Raw genomic sequence first — 22,463 nt, 5'->3', positions numbered from 1 at the left:
AATATACATCTGATACAGATATACAATTGTTTTTTGGGCTTTTATGCCTTTAATGGACAGGACAGTTGAAGAGAGACAGGAAGCAGAGAGAGGGGGAATGACATGCAGCAAAGGGCTGTCCGATACGGGACGAACCGGGGCCAGCTGCAGCGAGGACAGTAGCCTCTATACATGGGGCACCTGCTTAACCCACTACACCACCGACCCGTGATACAGACATTTAAAGGGGAACTCCGGGGCATTTGAAGCGTGTTTCCATTGCTAGAGGTTGTCAAATAATGCTAGTATGACACAGAGAGATGCGTATCTGCGCTCCCTGTGTGGAGATCGCTCTGTCCGCACAGCATGTCATGCGAGGCTAATACGTGGTGGCTAAGGGGCAAGCGCTAACCCTTCCACGTAAAACAACAACTTGCACACTGCAGAAACGTCACACCACTTTATAACCCATCCGACAATAAAGTCACAAGCCTTACCATCAAAACCATATGCATGGTTCTCACATTACTGGCATGGGGACGTTACAAAACAACTTTATAAACAGCATGTAACTCACCGGCTGGTTGTAGGCTCGCGCATGTGAAAGCCCAAAAGAGTCGATGGAGAATAATCCCATATACAAAACAATTATATTCTCTAGAAAAACTGCGTTCAAGTATTTAAAACATTACAACAATATTACTGGGCATGTATTGTTGTAATGTTTTAAATACTTGAACGCAGTTTTTCTAGAGAATATAATTGTTTTGTATATGGGATTATCCTCCATCGACTCTTCTGGGCTTTCACATGCGCGAGCCTACAACCAGCCGGTGAGTTACATGCTGTTTATAAAGTTGTTTTGTAACGTCCCCATGCCAGTAATGTGAGAACCATGCATATGGTTTTGATGGTAAGGCTTGTGACTTTATTGTCGGATGGGTTATAAAGTGGTGTGACGTTTCTGCAGTGTGCAAGTTGTTGTTTTACGTGGAAGGGTTAGCGCTTGCCCCTTAGCCACCACGTATTAGCCTCGCATGACATGCTGTGCGGACAGAGCAATCTCCACACAGGGAGCGCAGATACGCACCTCTCTGTGTCATACTAGCATTATTTGACAACCTCTAGCAATGGAAACACGCTTCAAATGCCCCGGAGTTCCCCTTTAAGTACTGGTGTGACCATCAAGAAGTGGAGAGTTATCACCAATGTCAGCTTATGAGTTGTTGTTTTTAGGGCTATTTATGTAAATTTGGCTTTGGCTGTGTGCAAACATTACAGTTGCATAGGGAGAGTTTGTAAAGGCATAGGTCAATAAACAGACAATATTCTTTAACATGTAAACAGGAATATGAATGGAATATCCTATCTGCGGTGTGTGCAAGTGCTAGAGTGAGAATATGGTCTTATTTATATAAAGTTCAGTGATCGGAATCTTGTTGCGCATGCGCTCATAGCTGCTACTGAACCTAACTATTAAACAACCCATAGAATAATCATTTGCATAACATATTTTAATGATCAAAAACACATTATTTTTCCATGTAGTGCACAGCTGCAGCACCTGTTGTCACTGTCTGTCTGGGATGCTATATTCTAGTACTTGTCTCTTTAAGGACTCTTTTACACTCTTGTGTACGTAATGATGGAATTGTTTGTGATAAATGAGGCGGTGGAATGTCTCCTGTGAGCCAACATTAAACACTCCATGTTTACATGTTGAACCTTTGTGCTCTAAGGTGGGGGCATTATCATGCTAGAAGACATTACTCCCATCAGGATACAAATATTTCTTAATATAAGTGATCACTCCACCTTTAACCTAATAAAAGCGAACGGGTCAAGTTCACATAAATTGTGCCAGAAAATGATTCACACAGAAAGTCTGGATGCAGTCACTGCAAGGGTCAAAGGTTTAGTTTATTTCTTTAATTTGTCAACCGTATGTACAAGTCACTTTTATGATTAAAAAGAGAATGTTGAATGAAATCAGTGCAACGAACAAAGCAGTTTAATTAGATCAACAGAAACACTCAAAGAGACGAATTATCGTCTCATTGTCTTCTTGATCCAATTGAGATTATTTTTTGTGAGGAAAGCGTACACTCCAGGGTTTGTCTTCACTCCGCACTTCTTTCCAAAAGAGGTGACTCCAACTAAATCTCCATTACACAACAGAGGCCCGCCTGAATCCCCCTGCAGGATGAACAAGCAAGTGACAGTCATTTTCAGGTCATCACTTCAGTTAACATGGAAGTGAAAGGCTGTTAGGCTCTCTTACCTGACAGGTGTCAGCAACGCTTTGACCATCTGACCCAGCACAAATCATGCTGCTGGTGATAACAGGTCTGAGGTTGTAATAATCAGGAGAGTTGCACTTAACCCTGTTGATTACAGTCACATTGACCGACCTCAGGACATCCGACATTTGCTTGGCTATGTTGTTTATTTTTCCCCATCCGGCCACCAGACAGTTGGTACCAGCTTCTGGCTCTTTGACAACGTTGCCCAGTTTGAGACATTTCACAGTCTCGGTTGGCTTCACTGGCTTGTCAAGCTGTAATTTGAAAAAGTATTACCATACACGTCTCTTTCCCCAGATTCAGTGAGAAACTTAGCTCCTGCATCCCGATCAAATGACACTTACGACAAGAACCACTGAAATAGACATTCTGGAAATGATCACTAATATTTCAGGCAACAAAAACTGAGGGTGTGTTTCTCAGTCATCTTGAACTTTTTTCCAATTCAGATCCAGCTCCTGCTTTAACATATAAGCTACCGCACTCGGATGTCAACTTACCTTTAGCAACATGAGGTCATTGAATTTGTCAGTCTTATCGTAGCAGGGATGAGGAATACGTTTGATCACCTTTCGGACCTGCCTGGAATCTTTTTCCTTTTCTTTGATGGAGTGCACCCCCAGCAACACTTTCTTAATGCTTCAAGGGAAAAAATAGTTAAGTTATTACCTTGTTTATTTGAGTTATCGCAGCTATGATAAACAATGTCAAAAGATTGGGATGTTGTATATTTCATTGAGACTTAGATAACGGCATAGCTTTTATTTCATTGTAAATAAGTGTGTCAAACCACATTTTCATAGCGTTGAATGGAGATATAACCTGCAACAAACCTGTTAGGCATTTTATTTCATAGTGTGAGCTTATACAAAATCACGTGCCTTAAACCTTCCAAAAAACAAAACTTTCATGTGAGTTTAGCAAAGATCTGCACCACATAGCAGGTGTTGCTGTCTCACCGTGGAGCAAAGATGAAACAATAATTAAATTAACACATTGTCTGTACTGAAATAAGTTATTTCAACCATGAGCTACATTTTTTTTCATGCGTGTGTCAAGTACAATTTTAACACTTTACTGAGTGAACGTCACTAACATGTGGCTTATCTTGTGTGACATGTTTTTGCATGGAATTGTGAACATTAGTCATCAGTGGCCGTACCCATACTTTGGAGTATTTAACCTAAATAAACCTCAAATTCCACAATGGCCAACCTCAAAACTGGCAGCCTGGATGTTTTGCCATTGCCTTTATTTGGCCTCAGTTATAAGCTTAAACACAGAGCATAAGAAGAAGCAGTAGCTTGCAAGAAAAGACTAGAAAAAACTAGTTGAAGGGTGAAAAAAACTCAATTTTTCTCTTCACATAAATAAAAAACTTTATCTGCATGAGATTTTTACTTTTTTTTTTCAAATGGGATCATTACGTGCTATGTTTCAAATGATCAGTCAAGAATAAACGTTGTATATTTTTAGACTAGCCAGCTTCAAAGAATGCATGCTTTCAGGTTCTTACTCAGCGCAGTGAGCAGCAGTCAGCACCCATTTTGGATCAATTAAAGTCCCTCCGCAGGCAGGTATGTTTGTCTCCAGCAGAGCCATGAAAGGTAAAGAGTGTTTCTTGACTTCTTTCCCATTGATAATCTCAGAGCCATGACCTAACACACACACACACACACACACACAATAGTGGATAAAAATAAGTCCAGATGATTTGTTTACCCAAAAAGAAGTAAATGATTTTTCAAAAAGGGAAACATTACTAATGAAATTATTTAACCTAAAACATATTACTCACTTGAATTGACAACAAGGAGAATGGCACATGAGATGAAAGCAGAGAGGCGGGACATCTCTTTTTTATCTGTGTCTTTGATCTGATGGTGGCTGCGCAAGACAGCCAGCTGGATGCTTACCCGGGCTTTTATCTGTTAGAGTTAAAGGATGTGGTCTGACCATGGAAATGCATGAGTCAACGAAATAGAGGAAAGCATGACATCAGAACTGATGCATATTTTCACTCTGATGCGGTGACATTCACCAGCACTGATCAAGTTCATTTTAAAGCAGCACCTCGCATGTCATCCCTGGGTGAAGAGTGAGCTGGCGACCATTGTTGAGCATTTTTTTTTTGTAACGTTAAGATTCAGTGGGAATCATAAGAGAGTGACACACATTGGCTGGTGTAGTCAATAATCAAGAAAGGTAAAACATAACTGAGAGAAAGAGTTAGACGATGAAGACGAGAACATGTGTTTTGGGTTAACTGAAAGACAGACAAATTGAACCAGAGACTCTATATCACCCAAAGGTGGAAAGAAGAGCACACCCTTTTTTACCCTTGAGTCAAATGTTTTAATGTTTTTCAATAGCTTCTGGTGTGCTGCTGCTGAAATGTGGCTAGCTGAAGTAGTTTCAGAATGATTTTAAGGTGATCTCACATCTCTGTCAATTTTGTACACTGTAAAATAAAGAACTGCATCTGAAATCAAGCACCAGTGTAATCTGAGGATGCTCAGAGTAAAGAGTGTTTACCATTACACCATGCAACCCCTCGACCTCTATGTTCTCATTAAAGAAAATGAGGGATGATGACATGGTTTACTATTACTCTAATTAAAAATGTAAATTTTCCAATGATCTTATAGACTGCAGCATATCCTTTCTGACCAAAAGTTACAAATCTAATGTATAATCCTAAAACTGGAAACACATGGTCATTCCCTTGAAAGAACTTTATCTTAAATAGCAGTCCTCACTAATTGTAGTCACACTCTAACATGTTATGTTCAGAGTGTGACGTTTATAGATAGATATAGTTTTGGTCAGCTCATAGCGGAGCGGCCCCCTGCTGGTCATGTAGCGCAACTGACGGCGCTCGGTTAGAAAGGTGTATGCTCTGACAGTCGACAGAGTGATCGAGCAGTTAATTAACGACCCCGCAAGTGGTGTGTGCGTGTATGAAACGTGTATATAGTTTATGTAATGTATTCAGCGTGCTGCAGCCGTAGATTCTGTTGCTTTGATGTCTAACGTGCCAAGTGATCATCTTTACGCGAGTTGCAGCATTTAGCTCACCTGCCTCTGATTGAGTGTACGTCACGTCACGTGTTATGTTACCGCTCCGACTCATTAGCGTGATTTTTACAGTGTGTGTTACCATGTGATGTTGTTTATGTGTGTTAATGATAGTAAGTCAGGTGAAGTGTGTTTTAGGGCTGTGATAGTGGGAATTAGAGGCAAATGGAGATGTAGTAATTTCAGTACTCTTTTATTAGAGATTAAGAGATTTATTCTTTTATCATTTGGGTATTTGTTACTGTTGTTTTGATAGAAAACCACACATGACCTTACTGCCTGCAAAGGAAAGAAATAAACCAAAATCGCACAAGTCAGAGACTAAGTCTATTAAAACACTCACACTATATGACCCCCTGCCGAGGACCACATGTGCACTGTGAACCTACCACAACTCCAAAACTCAATTTGGATGCTAATTTGTGCTAATTAATAATGGGAGTCGATGTCAGAATCAAAACAACAAAGCAAACAACACACAAGCGTGCAAACGGCTTGTCGAAAAACTCTGATCATATGTGTTTCACCAAAATCGCATCACATGCGCTCACGATCGCATTCTGGCTCGTCCACTAAAGACAGATCAGCGGATTCTAATCTTTTTGTGTTACTTTTTTATACCGTTTAATGACACAAAATATTTAAGGTAAAAAGTTTGTGCAAGGAGTGAGCTTGAAACAACTTGTAAAATGCTCGTTCATGGTACCGGGCTGCTTACTGTATACACACTGTTGACAGAGGCATTGTAACGGAGCAAGACTGAATGGAAGCCTGGGCAGTGAAGCATGACCTGTAATGATGATTTTCATGTCTGGCCAAATTCTCAAACTTTCACTGTCCTTAAACTGACTAGCTATGTCAGTTTTGGTGCATTCCATCTTTTCTCACATTATTTTGGAAGGTTAGAAACTTGTGTTTCCAATTGCTACAGGCCTATATTTAGTTTGTTCAGGATACATAATGTTTACATTTGTATGTAATCCAAGAAAAACTAACTAAATGAAAACCACGACATCTTAAACTGGGATACTTCTACTGTAAATTTCAGTTTTGTAACTATTACACAATGGCCTCAAAGTATGTTGATATAATCTATATATTCACATAAAATATGGTTTTCCCCCCTTTTTATCCAAATCCTCTGGTTCTCTGTGGGAACGGATCAAAAACTGTGTCCTGAACTGGGAGCTCCACCAGAGAGAAGTCATGACCCGTCTCTGTGAACTCATCTGAAGATGACAACAGAATGTTATTAGGAGTATTCAATGTGCATTCTGGTATATCACATTTTTGACAGGATAAATTAGACTTGCCTTTTCTCATAGTATAATAGAGAAACCCGAGTGGAAGAACCAGATACACAAGCTTGAGTAACTTCAACAAGGGGACGATATTGTGCAGCTCAGAGTGCACTGGGAAGAAGAAAAGACACATACACACAATAAAGATAAATGCTCTGATCCAATCAGGGTGTTGTTGGCTGTTGGGTGCGATCACATAAAATTCACCACATATTGGTTACAACGTGCCCTTCCTACCTGTTTTAACATGTAAAGTTGCAGGATTGTCTCGAAGTATTGTTTTCCCGCCTGTCATGTTATCAGGCCGAACAACAACCGCCGATACCTCTATGACGTACTCTGTGGCTGAAGTTAGGTTGGAGATACTGATGTACATGAAGGAAGAGCCATTGGTGAAAGGGTAGAGGAGCGTTTGACATGTGCAGTCGCATACTGTCACGTTGTAGCTGTGCGGTATCATCAGCATGAATGCTGAGACGTTCCACCCAAGGACAGCATGATCGACACCCACTGACTCCACTGTCACTGACAGCGGGGACACTGGACCTGTGAGAGCAAACGAGTCAGAGAAATGTTGGAGATCAGCCCAACACTTTGTTGTCTATCCTGTCTATGTGCTCTAAATGTTCTAAGCATGTTGTCACCATCTACCTTCTATTACCTACCCTGACAGACAACCATGTGTGGCTCGTCACAGTGGCGAGCCAGCAGCTTCTTGTCTTTTTGTAACATGGCTTCCAAACTTGCACAGTGGCCCTCGTAGTTCCTCCTGTACCAGCGTTCATAGCTCAGCTCTTCCCCGCTGAGCCACCTCCAATCGCTGGTGATGCTCTGCCGCTGCAGACCGAGCCAAAAGCTGACTTTGTTTGCAGGGGTTCCATTGAGGAGGGCAAAGTATTGCTCCTCCGAGTTCAGGACAGGGAGGTCCACGTAGTGCTTCTGGCAGAACTCCCGGGCTTTGACCCAGGACATGGGTCTTTGGACCAAGAAGTAGTGTGAAGTAACCTGGCCTGCTGCTAAGCTGTGGCAGACCACTGAGACATGAGAGATACAGAAACAGAGAGGGAAATAAACAAGTTAAGGGTAGTTGCACTGGGTTGTCTGAGTCTAACTAGAATTGAATAGTGACTATTAGATCAACTAAATCCATTACATCAATACATTGCCCAACCCCCCTACGTATTGCAGTGTTGGCTTCTTGACTAAAGCTGTTACAGACAAATCATGCCTTTGACACAGAGTAAAGACCAAAGTAATGTATAGTAGGTGTCGGTGTGTCTGTCTTACATTAAAGTTCATGTGATTTTCCCAGAAACCTGTTATAGGAATAGCATAACTGATATAAATGATGTAATCTTTCAACTGTTGCACTTCTGTTTTTTATTACCTAAATGATAAAATAAATGTTTTTGAAGATGAACAAGTTTAAGTGACAGTTACCCAGAACAGCCAGCCTCTGCAGAATCTGCGTCTCATTGGCAAACATGCAGTAAAATCCTCGTGTCTTAGTGGAAGATGATGGGCCCTGTTTCCCTCCTTCTCTGTCAAACATCTCACCATGTGCTGTGGAGAATTTTCCAAATCTTTTCGAGCATCCTGCAATATGCAGCCCATGCTCTCTCCTTGTTGTCTGCCCAAAACTTCCGCTCCAAGGGAAGTTTATGAAATCAGCTCACACTGCAGGATGATGCAAGACTTGGAGAAAATGGGAGTGTCTAAAGGTAATAGTTCAACAGTGTCACAAAGAGGTCATTGATCATTTTTCAAACTGCAAAAAGTTTTAGAGGTTTTAAGGTTCTCATGGCCTTGCAATGATTCTTTCCCAAGATAACCATCACTGAATCTTTGTGCTACACCTGAAAAAACTTTGCAGCGAACCAGAAAACAGCAGATTACGCAGCCAAAAGCGCTTGAACAGGCTAAGCAAAGTTTTTATAAATGAACAACGACAGAACGAGCATTTATAGGAGGCTCTAAAAATACCGTGAGGTAGCTCCACCCTGTAGGCTATTTTTAGAAAAGCTAAGATAGATGTTTATATAACTGAGTTTGAGTTTCCTTGTGGCTTTGATATTTGAATCTTATCAGTTAATTGAGCAAAAACAGCTTACAGGAAACCTTACAATGCCTATAAAGAAGCAGAGCATTCCAGGAGAGTGTCATGCAGGCTGACCTCAGCCCCTCTGTGTTATCTGGAACAGATGTGAAAGAGAGGTGTTAGCTTGAACATAATTCACCTCTTCATAGGCATTTCAGTAATCAGGATCTGAAGAACAAATTGGAAGTGATACTTAGACTCACACATTATTCGTGTTACTTTATACGCCCCAATCTTGACTCTGGGCTACAGGTTCCTTTGAAACCTGTTTATCCTGTTTCTGGTTCCCTGATGTTATACTTTATTCTAAGTAGTAGTGTCTCAAAGTTTCGATGCACAGTGTGATTTCAGATTGGGATCTTAATGTTTCTTACTTAGCTCTGTAGTCTGATTCAGAGAGGCTGTGCTTAAGACCTGCTTTGAGCCAAATGTCACCAAGCAAACATGCAAGCTCACGATGGTACAGAGCTATAATGTTCAGAATCTATGTCACGTTTGTCAAGTGTTAGTCTGTGCAAACTGTTTGTGGTTAAGAAGGCTAAAGCTTGTATATTGCACCTTCGCTTTTATGCATCTGTTTCTGTCAACATGTTACCCATATGAGACACAAGGTGCTAAAAAGGAAGTCTTGACCACAGTTCTTTTGCACAAAGTGTTCTCTTAAGTCGTGTCTAGTCACATACTTGAGGGTGAGAATTTTTAAGCACCCTGTTCTTTGCCAAGAGGACTTTGCTCGGCTTGCTCTGTTAATGTGTAGCTGAAGTTGATGTGCTGTAGGTGTTGGATATCTTCTAAAGTAGACCAAAACGAATGCCCTCTATTTATTTGCCATGTCAAACCAACCAGGAGTAGCTTAGGCATAATTAGTCACACTTCTCACCTGTAGATTTCAAACAAAAAGCAGAGCAACAACAGAGTCATGCTGACAGACTGCAGGCTACAGTTTTGTTCCCAGATTTAATTTCATTGTTCAGTTTGCCACATTTCATGCTGTTTTTCACAATGTTTTCCAGTCGTATTGTTGGCCAGAATCTGTCCCCATTTCCACTTCTTATCTGACTTTTAAGTTCGTCAGTAAGTATCTGTCATGGTGAAAAAATACAGTGTTGTGTCTTTTGTCCTTCCAATGAATTAAAGCATGCGCCTCATGCATGGCAGGAAGTCACAACTGAGACCGAGCCTTCTGCGGTCGGCGAAGTCTTGTGGTTTGTTCGGAACGGAGATCAGGAAACGTCTCTTCAAAGAAAGCGGTCCAACCAGATGGCAACTACATTCACCACCCATATTAAATGATGTTGGTAACTACAGATCCCAGATATGGAAGCACTGGTCTGCCCCAGCAGAGAAGATGTGAGTATTGTCAGGGTTTATGGCCAAGTGCAGAACTCGTTGAAAATGACCTGAAAAGACAAAAACTGTATTAAAACCTTAAATGTCTTCTGTTAGATAAATAGAAAAGTTTAGTAAAAGTGAAAGCAAAACTTGGAACATTGATTAGTATTTGTGGCTCTTTGTTAAAATGAATAGCAGACCCACTTGAGGTGATGGCAGTAATATTGCCAACATTTCGCCCCCCCTTCTCAAAGCTTTTTGCACCAGTCAACAGTTCAGTGAACAAAAGATGACCACATTAAATTACACAATGGATGACATATTACTTGTTCATAATATCTCACGAAAAGTAACTCATTTATTTCTATCATTAATCATTTCAGAGTAACAAAAGAGACAAGAGGCGCACAGCAAAGGTTTAAGCTGAATAAACCGATAAACTGACGTTACATGTCACCTTTGGAAGCGCTTAATTCATAGTTTCACATTCACTGAAAGGCCAGGACATGAATCAACTTTCTCAGTGGAAGATGTGCCATGGTAATATTACTCAGGGTGTATGATGATGCAATGCACTTATTCCGACGAGGGTGGTGTGAATCTGTTAAACAGAATTTTTTGCATTAATAGTACACTTAATGCAATTTATGGTTTTCTAACCTGTGAGCTGGTCGATCCGTCTGAGGGAGGGAAACTCCCACTTCCAGGAGGTGACTTGGTGATGAGGAAGACCGTGACCTGTGACAAGATACCGTTTCTTGTCAGCCCATCGAAGAGAACAGATCTATAGAATTGAATCATACGGGTAAAACTATGCAGCATTTTTTTTATAGCAAAAATAGCTCTGATACACTTCAAGCCATAAGCACCTGTGAATTGGTGTTGGCAGAAGTCAAGCAAGACCCCGACTGTGTGTCCCAGAGTCTCAGCTCACCATCTTTCCATCCTCCTCCTGTAGCAATCACATGTCTCTGCCACGGACACCACCCCAATGCCTGGACACAGAAACACAAGCGTATCCACAATGCATGATAACAAAACGTACTTTACCTGAGTGATAGAAGCTCAACCTCTAAGCATAACAACCAGCTGAGTGCTACTCAGTCTGCAAGAGTTAGAATGAGTCATCATCAAGTCCTGCAACTGAACACTTGCAACATATGACAGTGGCTGTGACAATCTTATAAATCCCAAAACCTTTCATACATTGTGAGTGGTCTAGGTCCTCTGTAACAAATCAACAAGTGAGACGAATCTGATTCACGTTCAGGTTGGGTTTTACTGTAGAACTTATCGTGTTTATCGTGACAAAATCATAGGTGACATAGGCGAGCTCATGGCATGAAATGATGGCTAATGCAGACATAAGTTAAAACCATGGCAAATATAAACTTGCATGCTTAATATAAACTTTGTCATTGTGAACATGTCAGTCTGCTGCTCAAAGTAAAGCAAATGATAGCAAAATAAAAGCACTGCTCTAAAATGTGTATTTTATTTATGTCACGCCAGCGGAGTCCAAGGCGGTGGCGCAAAATAAAACAAAAAAAGATTCCTTCAGGTACGTGAAAACGGTCCATTATATTTTGATTCAGATTATTAAAAATGGAAAATAGAAATCTTTCAGCCCCTTTTTTTTATTTCAAGTACCTTAACAGCACTTGGCTGTTCCATTGTCATCACTGGCTGACGGGACCTTTTGATCCCTGTGATGTCATTGTCCCAGATATGGAGGAGGCCCCCAGTGGAGCCGCTAGCCAGCCGGTCGTCTCCGGGTGACCACTGCAGACTGCAGATTGACCCCTTCTGGACGGCTGCACCTACCACGCATGTAGGAGCCCGAGGGTCAAGGTGATGGATGTGTCCTAGAGCACAACCACTGTGAGATTGTGAACACTGTTAGCTCACAGAGAAAACACGGCTTTTACCTGACACTTCATTCATTTGACAGTCGCTGTTCTGCTTTTTCATAATCATGGCTTATAAACCGACAGTTCTTTAGAATTTTATTTACTCATTGTCTGCGTAGCGTATGAACGAGTACCTGCTGAGTAACTGCTGTTTCCAGGAAAGCGCTGACACCACAGAGAGGTGTGTTCGCAGATTTCTCATGCTGTGCTTGTGGTCAACGTCCCACAACTGAATGTCATATAGAAAAAATGAAACACCACAAACCGTCATCCTGCTGATTCAGCTTAATGTTACATTTCCCCTCACAGAGACCACCAGAGTTCTTGTGAAACAGTTCATGACTATTTTAAACTCATAGCCTCCAGAAATGTACCTGCATTTCCCCTCGTCTGTTCCCAATGCAGAGAGCTCTGCCATCTCGGCTCCAGCACAGACAGGAGATGGACAGAGTCTCGCTGCGCAGCTGACCGGGATCTGGACTCGGCTCAAAATGTCCCACCAGGGAACGAGTTTCTGAATTCCAAAGGTAAACAGACGAGCCCAGCGCTAAAGCAATCATTCCATTACAGCTGCAGTCGAGAAGATTGGTGTCTAAAAGGAAAGAGTAAGAAAAAGAAGACTAAAAAGGCTATAATGAGCAGGATGATTGTATTGGCTGATATTATTTTTTATTTGTTATGACAAAATAACAAAAAGACAGAGAATGTAACCTCAGCATAAGTTTACCCATAAATAATCCTCTATACAAGTCTATACAAACTCAAGACCACCCTACAGTTGCATAAACTAAACAACTCTTTGCAGTTATCAGGATTTCTGCTTTGACGATAATAAACTCTGATCTGATCCTCATCTAATTCAGTTATAGCAATAATAAGACTAAATACTAAATTAACACCCAGTCTGCGTTTCATGCCTTTCATGAACAAACTGAGTAATCAGACAAAACTTAATGTAGCTGCTTATGAGACAGCTCCCTAAAAATGGTGCTTTAGTTCATCATATTTCTGGCATGCTTGATTGAGGAGGCCTCTTAAAGGGTTAAGGTCTCCAACTGGACCATCCGAGAGATAAATTTCCTTCTTTTTCAACCATTCTGATGTTGATTTCCTCGTGTGTTTTTCTCACTGCTGTGCTGCTTTGCTCCACTAAAACTTTGAATTGACAGTTTGCTTAGCTTCCTTTAAAAAGCCACAAAGTCCTCCCAAAGAGGCAGGAAAGGAAGTTTTGATGGCACTTTTAATGCACAGCACTTTCGGGCTTTTATGTCTGCGTACATATTCTACACCAACAAATGACAGCTCTGTTCTAATTTTTTAGTTAAGGTTTGTTAATGACACAACAACACTTCACTTAAACACCTTTGTCACTTCCAGGTTTGTATTTGTCACTTGAACAAGGTTATGGGCTAAAATACTTGGTTTTAACAACACAACCTTTGACATCCTACCAGTTTATTGTGCTAAAGTTCATTGTTTAAAATCCAACATTTGAAAACCTGAAGCATCCTCAGTGTTCTGCAATTGTTGTGATGTTTGGAGAGCATGCGATCCTTCCACACCAGTCTCATACCATTTCCTTATAGAGTGGATTTATGGAAAAAGATTTTGTCAACCAGAAGACATATCTGCAAGATTTTCTGTTATCCTGTGTGCTCTTATTATCTTTCAGGATTGCACCTCATGCTCTTTGTTGCAGGAGGCCAACTCCTTAATGCTTTTATTTTGTAGGTAAAGCACTATGAATCACCTGCTTGTTGAATTGTGCGATGTAAATACGTTCATTCAGATAGCAATAACAGTCCTGAATCTCCTCCATTGGCAGACAGTTTGTCTTGCTGTGGACTGATGAACATCCAGTATTTACAAATTCTGTCAGGACATTTTCTGTCTTGCATCTCTATAAAAGTTCCTCTAAGACCCAAGAAAGCCACAATCAGGGCAAGGTTAACGCCAACCAATATCTGTTGCAAAGAACAGAATTTATCGGAAACCATACATTATGTATTCACTTAAAATGACGGGTGCTTTAGCAACCCACATTTCCAATTTCATCTCCTTACTGCGAACACCCAACTCCCAGTAGCTTTTCAAGAAGAAATTCATCTTTAACTTCAACAGGGACGGATTAATAAATGCATTCAACAAACACATGGAAAGTACAAATTCATGTGTTATTTTTGTCTGTAACCATAGCTAACATGAAGTTTAAACTATACTTCACAAGCAGTACAGGAATCCTTGTTATTCCAAACAGTTCACAAACATCTACTTCCAACTTTATAAGGACTTGTATGTTCTCTTACAGTAGTCATTTAGGAGTGACGGGGCCCCCAACGTCATCACTGACTGTCCCTGCACATTCGTACAGGCGTTGTTCAAAATGTCAAAGGCCTGCAAATCGGGCCTTTTCCCATCAGAGCCTGCAAAAGTGAAATATCATAAACTGCAAAACACACACACACATCATGGATTCACTGATTATGCATTCACTGAAACTAAAATTAAATTATTTTGTAGCGTTGCATATATAAGAATACCAAAGCTTATATAGATTTGCTAAACAGTAAGTGAATGGTTACTGATCGTATTTACTGTGTCTCCTGTGAAAAGCCACACAAGAAAGGCTGAATAAAACTGAAAAGGTGTGTATTGTCATTGGTAGAAATATAGTCAAGTATGTGCTTAGATGCTCCTAATCAAAGGAGGTGTCGATGATGACTAAAAAGATTTAACCAATGATTTCTGTCAAGTGAGATGTCTTATGCAGCTCAAATGTCATGTTCTTTGTTCTAAAGTTCTCTGGATCTGTCAGAAGCCAATGTAAACACACACCTCCAACAGCAGTTTCTGCTGCTTTTCAAAAACTACAGATTGATCAAGCTCTTCATTGTGGTTTCCTGGTATGACATTAGGCGATATCACTCATCATCACACATTTTAGTCACACACTATAATCGCTCAGTCATGCTGTACCAGCCAGTTGAGGGTTTCCTTGTGCTTGAACTGCAGCTCCCCACACCCACGTCACTTGCTGTGAAAAAGACATCTTGTTTGTTTTCATCTTTTTCTATTCCCTGTGAGCATGTGAGACTCATAAATATCCAGCTAGAGGGAAACTGGTTGAGCTTCCTGAAACAAACCTGTTCTGGGGACTTTTCTGCGTCAGACCATCCTCTGGCACAGTGTTGAGTGGTATTTGTTGTGGTCAGTGGTACAACTGCCACACTGCCGTCTCCCACAGCTGATGCATCTGTCGCAACAAGACAATATCACAGAAAACTTGTCATGTCAAGCGCTGTAAAGGAATAAAAATGCTGCGACAGGGATTGTTTGTAGCTTATGTAGCGAATCATTTAAGTGTTATTACCAAGCCATAAAGCCATATGTTAAGACACGGTGCCATGTGGACACCATGTCCACAGCTGTGACTCTGATAGCTTAGATATTGTCCACAGTGCTGGTTGAATAAAGCATCTGAATCATTGAATCATTTATCTACAATACATAACCATTGTTGCAATATTTCACACCAAACGGAAAAATGATGCACCAGTCAGCCATAACACTATGAACACTGACAGGTGAAATGAAAAAGATCGATCATCTAAATTAAATGGCATCTGGCAATCGGTGGCATGTATTAGCCAGCAAGTGAATGCTCTATCCTTTAAGTTGATATATTGGAAAATGATGGAAGAATGACTTTCCTTGGACATGTACCACCCACTTAAACATTGTTGCGGACTGAGAAAACACATTCTACAGATAGTATTTGCTGATAGCATTGTAAGAAAAGCGGATATATTTATTCCCTTTGGGATAAATAAAGTATTGTTTTATTTAATTTTTTCAATGGCCTCAAGAATGAGTGGAACAGAATTTCAAAGTGCTAACTTATCCTCTAAATCTTCAAGATATCAATGCAATTACACATCAGCGAGACAAGCTGGACAAACATGTCAGATCTATAGAGGCCCCAACTCACAAATCACAGGACTTAATAGATCAGCTACGGACAGCTTGGAGCCAGACACCAAAGCATGTCTTTTGGTGGTCTAGTTGAGTCCATGTCTGGACAGATGAGTGGTGTTATGGAGAGAGGAGGAACCCAGTCAACTGGTGGTGATAATCTTATGGATGATTGATATACAGGTAGGTATTCTTTTATACCACGTAAAAAAAAAAAGACTGAAAAGCAGAAATAGGATTAATTTCTGGGTTTCCTCTCCAGAGTTTAGATGAAGGAAACTGTTGTACGGTTGTGTGATACCTGGAGGGTTTCTCTGTGGTACTTTATGCTCCTGTTCATGAACTCTCGGTGGAGATTCGAGCTCCAGCCTCTTGCAGACGGTGTCAAACTCAAAGCTTGGATCACACTGCCCTCCAGGGGCCACCGGTGTACTCGCAACAGGACCCTCGCTGCTGCTCCTCTGGGTGATCCACCTTCTGAAGCGTTTGTAATTTACTCCATGGGACTTCTTTTGTCCCTGAGGAGATAATTGAACAAACAAAAAACAAGGCTTAATATTGACAACTGATATAAATTTCATACTTCGTGAAACTACTGAAATACCAAAAGAAACAACTAAAAAAAAAAGTAATATTTCCGGTATGGACCTTCAAAACAAAAGCTTCTTTAATTGTTTACTTATTGAGTCGGATCTCATTAGGTCACAGATGACACATAAATTACTTCTCTGAACAATCAATCCACAGGCTGCAAGGCAAACTTAGCCTCGTTTTTCCTGATAACGTCATAGATGACTATTATCTCCAAACAATAGCTTAGACACTACAGTTACTGAGATGCTGTTCAGTGGTTTCCAGAAAGGTCACAAGGTCATCTGTGTTTATTCGCGGTGGTTGCTGAAGTATTACAGATGGTTGCTTCAGTACTGCTAACTGGTTGCTAAGCTGCTGCTGTGGCATTATGGGTGTTTGCTTCGGGCTCCTATTCAGTTTGATTATACTTATTTTTAAAAGTCCTCTGTGTTTTAAACAGCATAATATATATATATATATATATATATATATATATATATATATATATATATATATATATATTTTATTATTTTACCAACATTTATTTTAAATTCAGAAGACACTAATGTAGTAGATTGTGCAGCTATGCAGTTTATCAGGTGTATAGAAGAAGTTCATGTCATTGCAGCTACAGTAAAGGAAGTGCATTTTTATTTCCTTTCAAAGCCTAGGTAAGAAAGTGCTTTCCATTGAAGCAAAAGCAAAGAGCACGTGTTATAACAGCCCATGTGAAAAAGTGTGCTACATTTGCTGCTACAAGAAAAATCTAACTTTGTGTTTATCTATGCGCTCTTAACTGCTGAGGCGAAATCAGTTATAATCTATCCATAGATAAATTAAAAAAAAAACATGTGAGGTCCCAGCTACTGTTCAGTTTGGTGCCAGGAAAAGGGAAAATGTACTTGTGCCTAGAATAAGTCATGACTGCCTGAACATCTTGCTCTCTTCATCTCTTTCATCTATTGTAAAAGTATGCATCACTGAACCAAGACGGGAGTTTCATTAACTTTTAAGCCCAAAGTTGATTTTTTTATTCAAAGTTTAGGGGCTTTTCTTCTATCAGTTGTTGTCGATTTTGTTATTTTGAAGGGCAACATTTTAAGTTTCCAAGCATTTAAGCATTTAACTTCAACAGCATCCTAACGTCTTCATGAACATCTCAAATAAAGTAAGTAACATGCGCAAACGTGCGCATGTTACTTTTTTATGTACTTTATTTTAAAGCCAGTGTGATTCCGGTGTATTCCAGCTAACTTTACACAGTTCTTTCCTCCGATCCGCCCCGGTACTTCTGGCAAGAGTCCCCCCCAAGTCCGTCCACAGCACCCCCTCCAAGATGGAGGCACTAGGAGGTTATCCCACCAAGTCCTCCAAACTCAAAGCAAAAAGGTTAAGAGTTCTGCTGAGCATGACAGTCGGTGTGGGGTGTTTATTCCTCCTGCAGACCCAGCTGGTGAAACCCAGAAAACCGAATGACTTTTATTCTTTCGAGGTGAAAGACGCGAAGGGGAGGACGGTTTCTCTGGAGAAGTACCGAGGAAAAGTATGTCCACATCATCACTCCAGCCGTTTGCGTTTGAGGCTAAATCTGCGCACACTTTGCACAAGTCCCACTTTCAGGCGGGTTTCTTTGCTTAAAATCGCACAATGTTGTACAGTTTCATAACATTTCCCATGTTTTCTCCCCCTCTGCACAGGCGTCGTTGGTTGTAAACGTGGCGAGTCACTGCGAGCACACAGAGGCCAACTACAGGTCTCTGCAGGAGCTCCACCGGGAGCTGGGCACGTCTCACTTCAACGTGCTGGCCTTCCCCTGCGGCCAGTTCGGGGACACGGAGACCGGGTTCAGTCGGGACATCGAGACTTTCGCCAAGTCCACCTACGGTGTTACCTTCCCCTTCTTCAGCAAGATCAAAATCATGGGAACAGAAGCAGACGCTGCCTACAAGTACCTGACAGGTTGGCAAGAAAGCATTTTTAACTCCAACACTGCAGGGAAGTGCAGAAACACTCGCTGTGTGCTGGAAATGATCGTTTCTGCTGCATTTAAGGGCACAAATAAACTGCTGCCCGCCAGTTTGGACCTAAGTTTCATCACACCTCATGTGATGCTGGGTAAATAACCAATACGTTACTACTCATCCACTCCTGCAGCCTCAAGTATTCAAACAACAAATCCTACGAAATCTTACACAAGCATTATGTCTACCATATAGGGGAAAACGCTTTGTATATTTCAGGTACCTTTTGGTCATTTTTAATCATTTTCTGACTACATAGCTGAAATATGCAACTAATTTGTGAAAAGATATTATATTGTGAAATATGTACTTCAGAAAACTTGTCGATGTGAAAATCTTAATCTACTCTGAAGTAGCAGCTGCAGGATAACTATCCCGGCCCACATCTACGAGGAAGTTGTCATCTTTTTCTCCAAGTAGAACTTAACTGGTTACTATTCAACCATCCTGTGGAGCTATGATCATTTTCAGTATCGTTGACACAATTACAACCTATCGTCAAACCAGTTCCTGTTGTAGGCAAATAAAGACTCCTTGGTTCTTTTTGCTTTGACGTTTTAAGATTGCATAGAATTTTTAAATGAAAGCAGAACATAATCATCACAAACTGATATTTTATCCAACGGAACATAGAAACATACAAAAAGCGAGACATTAAGTCGTTTCATTAAGAATATTAGCTCTTCTTGAAGTTGATGGGAGCAACACGTCTCAAAAAAGTTGGTACCACTGTATTATCACCTCTTCTTTTAACATCAGTCTGTGTCTGCCAACTGAGAGGACCAGCTGCTGGAAGTTTGGGAAAGGTTGTTCCGGACTCCGGCTGCTCAACCATTCTGGGTCTTCTTTGTCGTACTTTGAGTCTCATGATGCACCAAAATGTTTTCAGTTTGTGAGGCCAGTCCAGCATCCGGACTCTGCTACAAAGAATATGCAGTTCAGTATTGTCTTGCTGAAATATAAAAGGCCTTCCCTGAAAAAGACGTAATCTGGACGGGAGCACAGGTTGCTCTAAAACCTGTATGTACCTTTCATCGCTCGCGGTGCCTTTCCACAAGTGCAAGTTGCCAGTTCTATTGGCTCTAATGCACCCCCATCCCATCCCATCAGAGATGCAGGCTTTGGTACTGAGCACTAATAATGAGCCAAATGATCCCTCTCTTTAGTCTGGAGGATGCATCATTCATTATCTCCTAAAATAATTTTAAATTTGGATTTGTCTGACTGCAGAAGAGATCTTTGCCTCAGTCACTTTTCTTAAATTGAGCTTTGGCTATATACTGTAATTTTACATTGAGGAACATTATTCTGAAATTTCTAGACTATTTTTTAGCAGATTGATGAACCTCTGCCCCTCTTTACTTCTGAGAGACTCTCCCTCTCTAAGGTACTGTTTTTATACCCAATCACCTCACTGAGCTGTTGCCAAGTAACCTAATTAGTTGTTCCTCCAGCAGCCATTTTTTTAGTATCACTTACTTTTTCAGCCTTTAGTTGCCTCCCGTCCCAACTTCTGAGACGTGTTGCTGCCATCGAATTCAAGAAGAGATGATGTTTTTCATGAAATATGAAATATGTCTCACTTTCAGCATTTGATATGTTCTCTATGTTCTATTGTGAATAAAGGATAGGTTTCTGAAAATTACAAATCATTGCTTTTTTTTTTTGTTGTTCGTATTTTACACAATGTCCCTTTTCTAGCGTTGACTTCAAAATGCCCAACCTGACTGGCAACCACGTTTTCTGTGGTGTTTCAGAGTTTCATGTGAGTTTTTTTTTCAATAATTTATTGTATCAAAGTACTTCATGGGATGTTTTCAGGACTGTTTTCTCCAAGATGCGTTTTTTTTTTTTTGTACGGCTACAAAAAACACACACTGCACGCTCTCAAAAAAGAGGGCGTTTCCTGGTGATTTTATAAAGATTAGAGAAATACGTAGCAAATGCAATATTAATAACTGCACTGTAATGTCTTATTTGCTGTCAGATTCTGTGCAGAAAACCCCGAAGTGGAACTTCTGGAAGTTTCTGGTGAATCCAGAAGGGAAAGTGGTCCGGTTCTGGCGAACAGACGAGCCCATCGAGAGCGTCCGACAAGAGGCCACAGCGTTGGTGCGAGAGATCATCCTAAAGAAACGGGTGGAGCTATGATGGCCCTCGTTGATAAATACTGGACATACTTACAAGTTATGTCTGTGCTCCCTGAGCTTTGACAGCCGGGAGTGACTGAACTGTTACCAGTGAGTGTTGTTGGGAGATGTGTCGCTCCAGGAACATGCAGGATTATCCACTAGTGTCAGTCACACAGAGGTAGTGATAGTCATTCAATGCAGGTCAGAGTGTGTATTTGTTGAGAGCTGTCGGCGTGTGTGTGTGTGTGTGTGCTGGCACCATCCTGTGGTTATTAATGACAGATGTGATGAACATTCCCTACAGTGACCACTGGTGCAGCCAAAGGATTGTTTTGCCTTTTAAAGTGGTGGCTTTTTTACAGATGTTCAGATTGCCTTGTTGTTGTACCTGCTACCATCTCTGTCTAAAGTTTACATAAAAAAAATCTCTTTCTTAAGATGAAGCGTACCATTTGAGCCTGTGTTGACTGATATGAGCCTGGATAATTGTGCTCCATCGATCCAACAATTAAATTATTTCATTTCATTCAACGAGCTTTCAAATTTCTTTTTTCTTTTTTTGGTAAAAATAAATAAATCGAAAATCCCAGAAGTGGCTGCAGATGGTTCTGAAGCTGTGGGTTTCATGGATAGTCGGAGGGCAGCAGCAGGTAAGCTGGCACCTTAAGAATCAACCAGCTAACGAGACACTGCCTTCACACTACCCAAATATGTCACCTGGTTAACACAGAGAGATTGGCCCTCCCAGCGAGTTGTGGTTGAGATGCTGAAAACTGAACATCTGCTTCTTCGCAAAACAGATCTGTGCAAAATTACTCCACATTCTGAAAAACCCATTTGGAGGAAATTACACCGTCAAATGCAACTGTTAAGGTAGCAGAGCAGTGTGAGCTGCAGAACAGAGACGTCAGCTAACATTACACTGCCTCCCAACCAGTCACGAATCACAGGACTTCTGTAATGGTTGCAAACGCATGGACTGAACAGGTGTGTGAAATCTGCTCCTCTTACCTTGAAAGGGGAGGGTCTCCTTTTGCCAGTCAAACTTCTCAGCATCCTAGTGGCCATGGGAACAAAGTAAAAATCTCAGCTCGTGGTCACGGAGAAGAGATTTCTCACATAGGAAACACTAAGATAATCCTTTCAGCCTCTCGGTGGGGAAATTCACATTGTTGCAGCAGTGGGGGGACAGAACAAAAACAAAAGAAAACAAAACTTGTGAAAAAAAAGTATGAAAAAGGACACAGCATTCTATTATGTATGAGTTTTAAAGGTTTAAGTGGAAGCATTTGTGATCATGTGAATGAAAGCTTGCAGAAATGTGTGTTTTTCTATCAGACTAACATGAGCCGATGCGTTTGTCGTGTGAGGGCTGCCATGCAGTTTGTTAAACCGGACCGGAGCAGTGGGGTTGTTTGGAGTTTGTAGGTGGTTGCCTGGTTGCAGCAGCAGCAGCAACACCTGAGAAGTGACGCCATATTTTCAACTTCAGCTATTTCAGCGCAATTTTTAGGATTTACTCACCCTGTTGGAGTTTCCATTTGTGGGTCTCCGGTGCAGCATCACTCCCCAACATCTATGTAAACCACGGTTTCACCTCCTCTTTACCCTGAACTGACCGGGTCATTGCTGCCTGCTGCACCTGAGGTCTGCTCCTCCTGCTCCAACTCTTCTCTTCTAAATACTCCTGCAGGGCGCACAGCGGAGCGGGAAGCACTGTCCTCTGCTCTGCTATTGGCTGTCAGATGTTTTTTTTTTTTTTTT

At 41.0% G+C, this 22,463-nt stretch overlaps 4 protein-coding genes across 4 annotated transcripts; 1 reads left to right on the top strand and 3 right to left on the bottom strand.

Moving 5' to 3' along the window:
* Positions 1-1,881: 1,881 nt before the first annotated feature.
* On the bottom strand, positions 1,882-4,195 carry LOC142382846 (granzyme A-like). The gene is made up of 5 exons (XM_075468970.1): positions 4,081-4,195; positions 3,799-3,940; positions 2,783-2,921; positions 2,261-2,536; positions 1,882-2,175 (listed from the first exon to the last, which is right to left on the bottom strand). The coding sequence occupies exons 1-5, from the start codon at positions 4,133-4,135 to the stop codon at positions 2,026-2,028; spliced, it is 762 nt and encodes a 253-aa protein (XP_075325085.1). The 5' UTR covers positions 4,136-4,195; the 3' UTR covers positions 1,882-2,025.
* A 1,342-nt stretch (positions 4,196-5,537) lies between these two features.
* Positions 5,538-8,300, bottom strand: LOC142382845 (uncharacterized). Its single transcript, XM_075468969.1, has 5 exons — positions 8,102-8,300; positions 7,327-7,695; positions 6,899-7,207; positions 6,674-6,772; positions 5,538-6,589 (listed from the first exon to the last, which is right to left on the bottom strand). Exons 1-5 carry the CDS (start codon positions 8,211-8,213, stop codon positions 6,489-6,491), a joined length of 990 nt encoding a protein of 329 aa, XP_075325084.1. The 5' UTR covers positions 8,214-8,300; the 3' UTR covers positions 5,538-6,488.
* A 1,415-nt stretch (positions 8,301-9,715) lies between these two features.
* On the bottom strand, positions 9,716-16,933 carry LOC142382727 (cell division cycle protein 20 homolog B-like). The gene is made up of 11 exons (XM_075468848.1): positions 16,901-16,933; positions 16,275-16,491; positions 15,145-15,254; positions 14,978-15,035; positions 14,308-14,424; positions 12,376-12,593; positions 12,136-12,230; positions 11,742-11,970; positions 10,961-11,086; positions 10,752-10,875; positions 9,716-10,159 (listed from the first exon to the last, which is right to left on the bottom strand). The coding sequence occupies exons 1-11, from the start codon at positions 16,931-16,933 to the stop codon at positions 10,062-10,064; spliced, it is 1,425 nt and encodes a 474-aa protein (XP_075324963.1). The 3' UTR covers positions 9,716-10,061.
* A 902-nt stretch (positions 16,934-17,835) lies between these two features.
* Positions 17,836-21,230, top strand: gpx8 (glutathione peroxidase 8 (putative)). Its single transcript, XM_075468968.1, has 3 exons — positions 17,836-18,089; positions 18,244-18,505; positions 20,555-21,230. Exons 1-3 carry the CDS (start codon positions 17,883-17,885, stop codon positions 20,716-20,718), a joined length of 633 nt encoding a protein of 210 aa, XP_075325083.1. The 5' UTR covers positions 17,836-17,882; the 3' UTR covers positions 20,719-21,230.
* The last annotated feature ends 1,233 nt before the right edge of the window (positions 21,231-22,463 follow it).

The sequence above is a fragment of the Odontesthes bonariensis genome, chromosome 6 (assembly GCF_027942865.1).
Source record: "Odontesthes bonariensis isolate fOdoBon6 chromosome 6, fOdoBon6.hap1, whole genome shotgun sequence".
NCBI classification, from domain to species: Eukaryota; Metazoa; Chordata; class Actinopteri; order Atheriniformes; family Atherinopsidae; genus Odontesthes; species Odontesthes bonariensis.
Note: the sequence above shows the minus strand (reverse complement) of the source record. Positions and strands in the feature narration are given on the sequence as shown.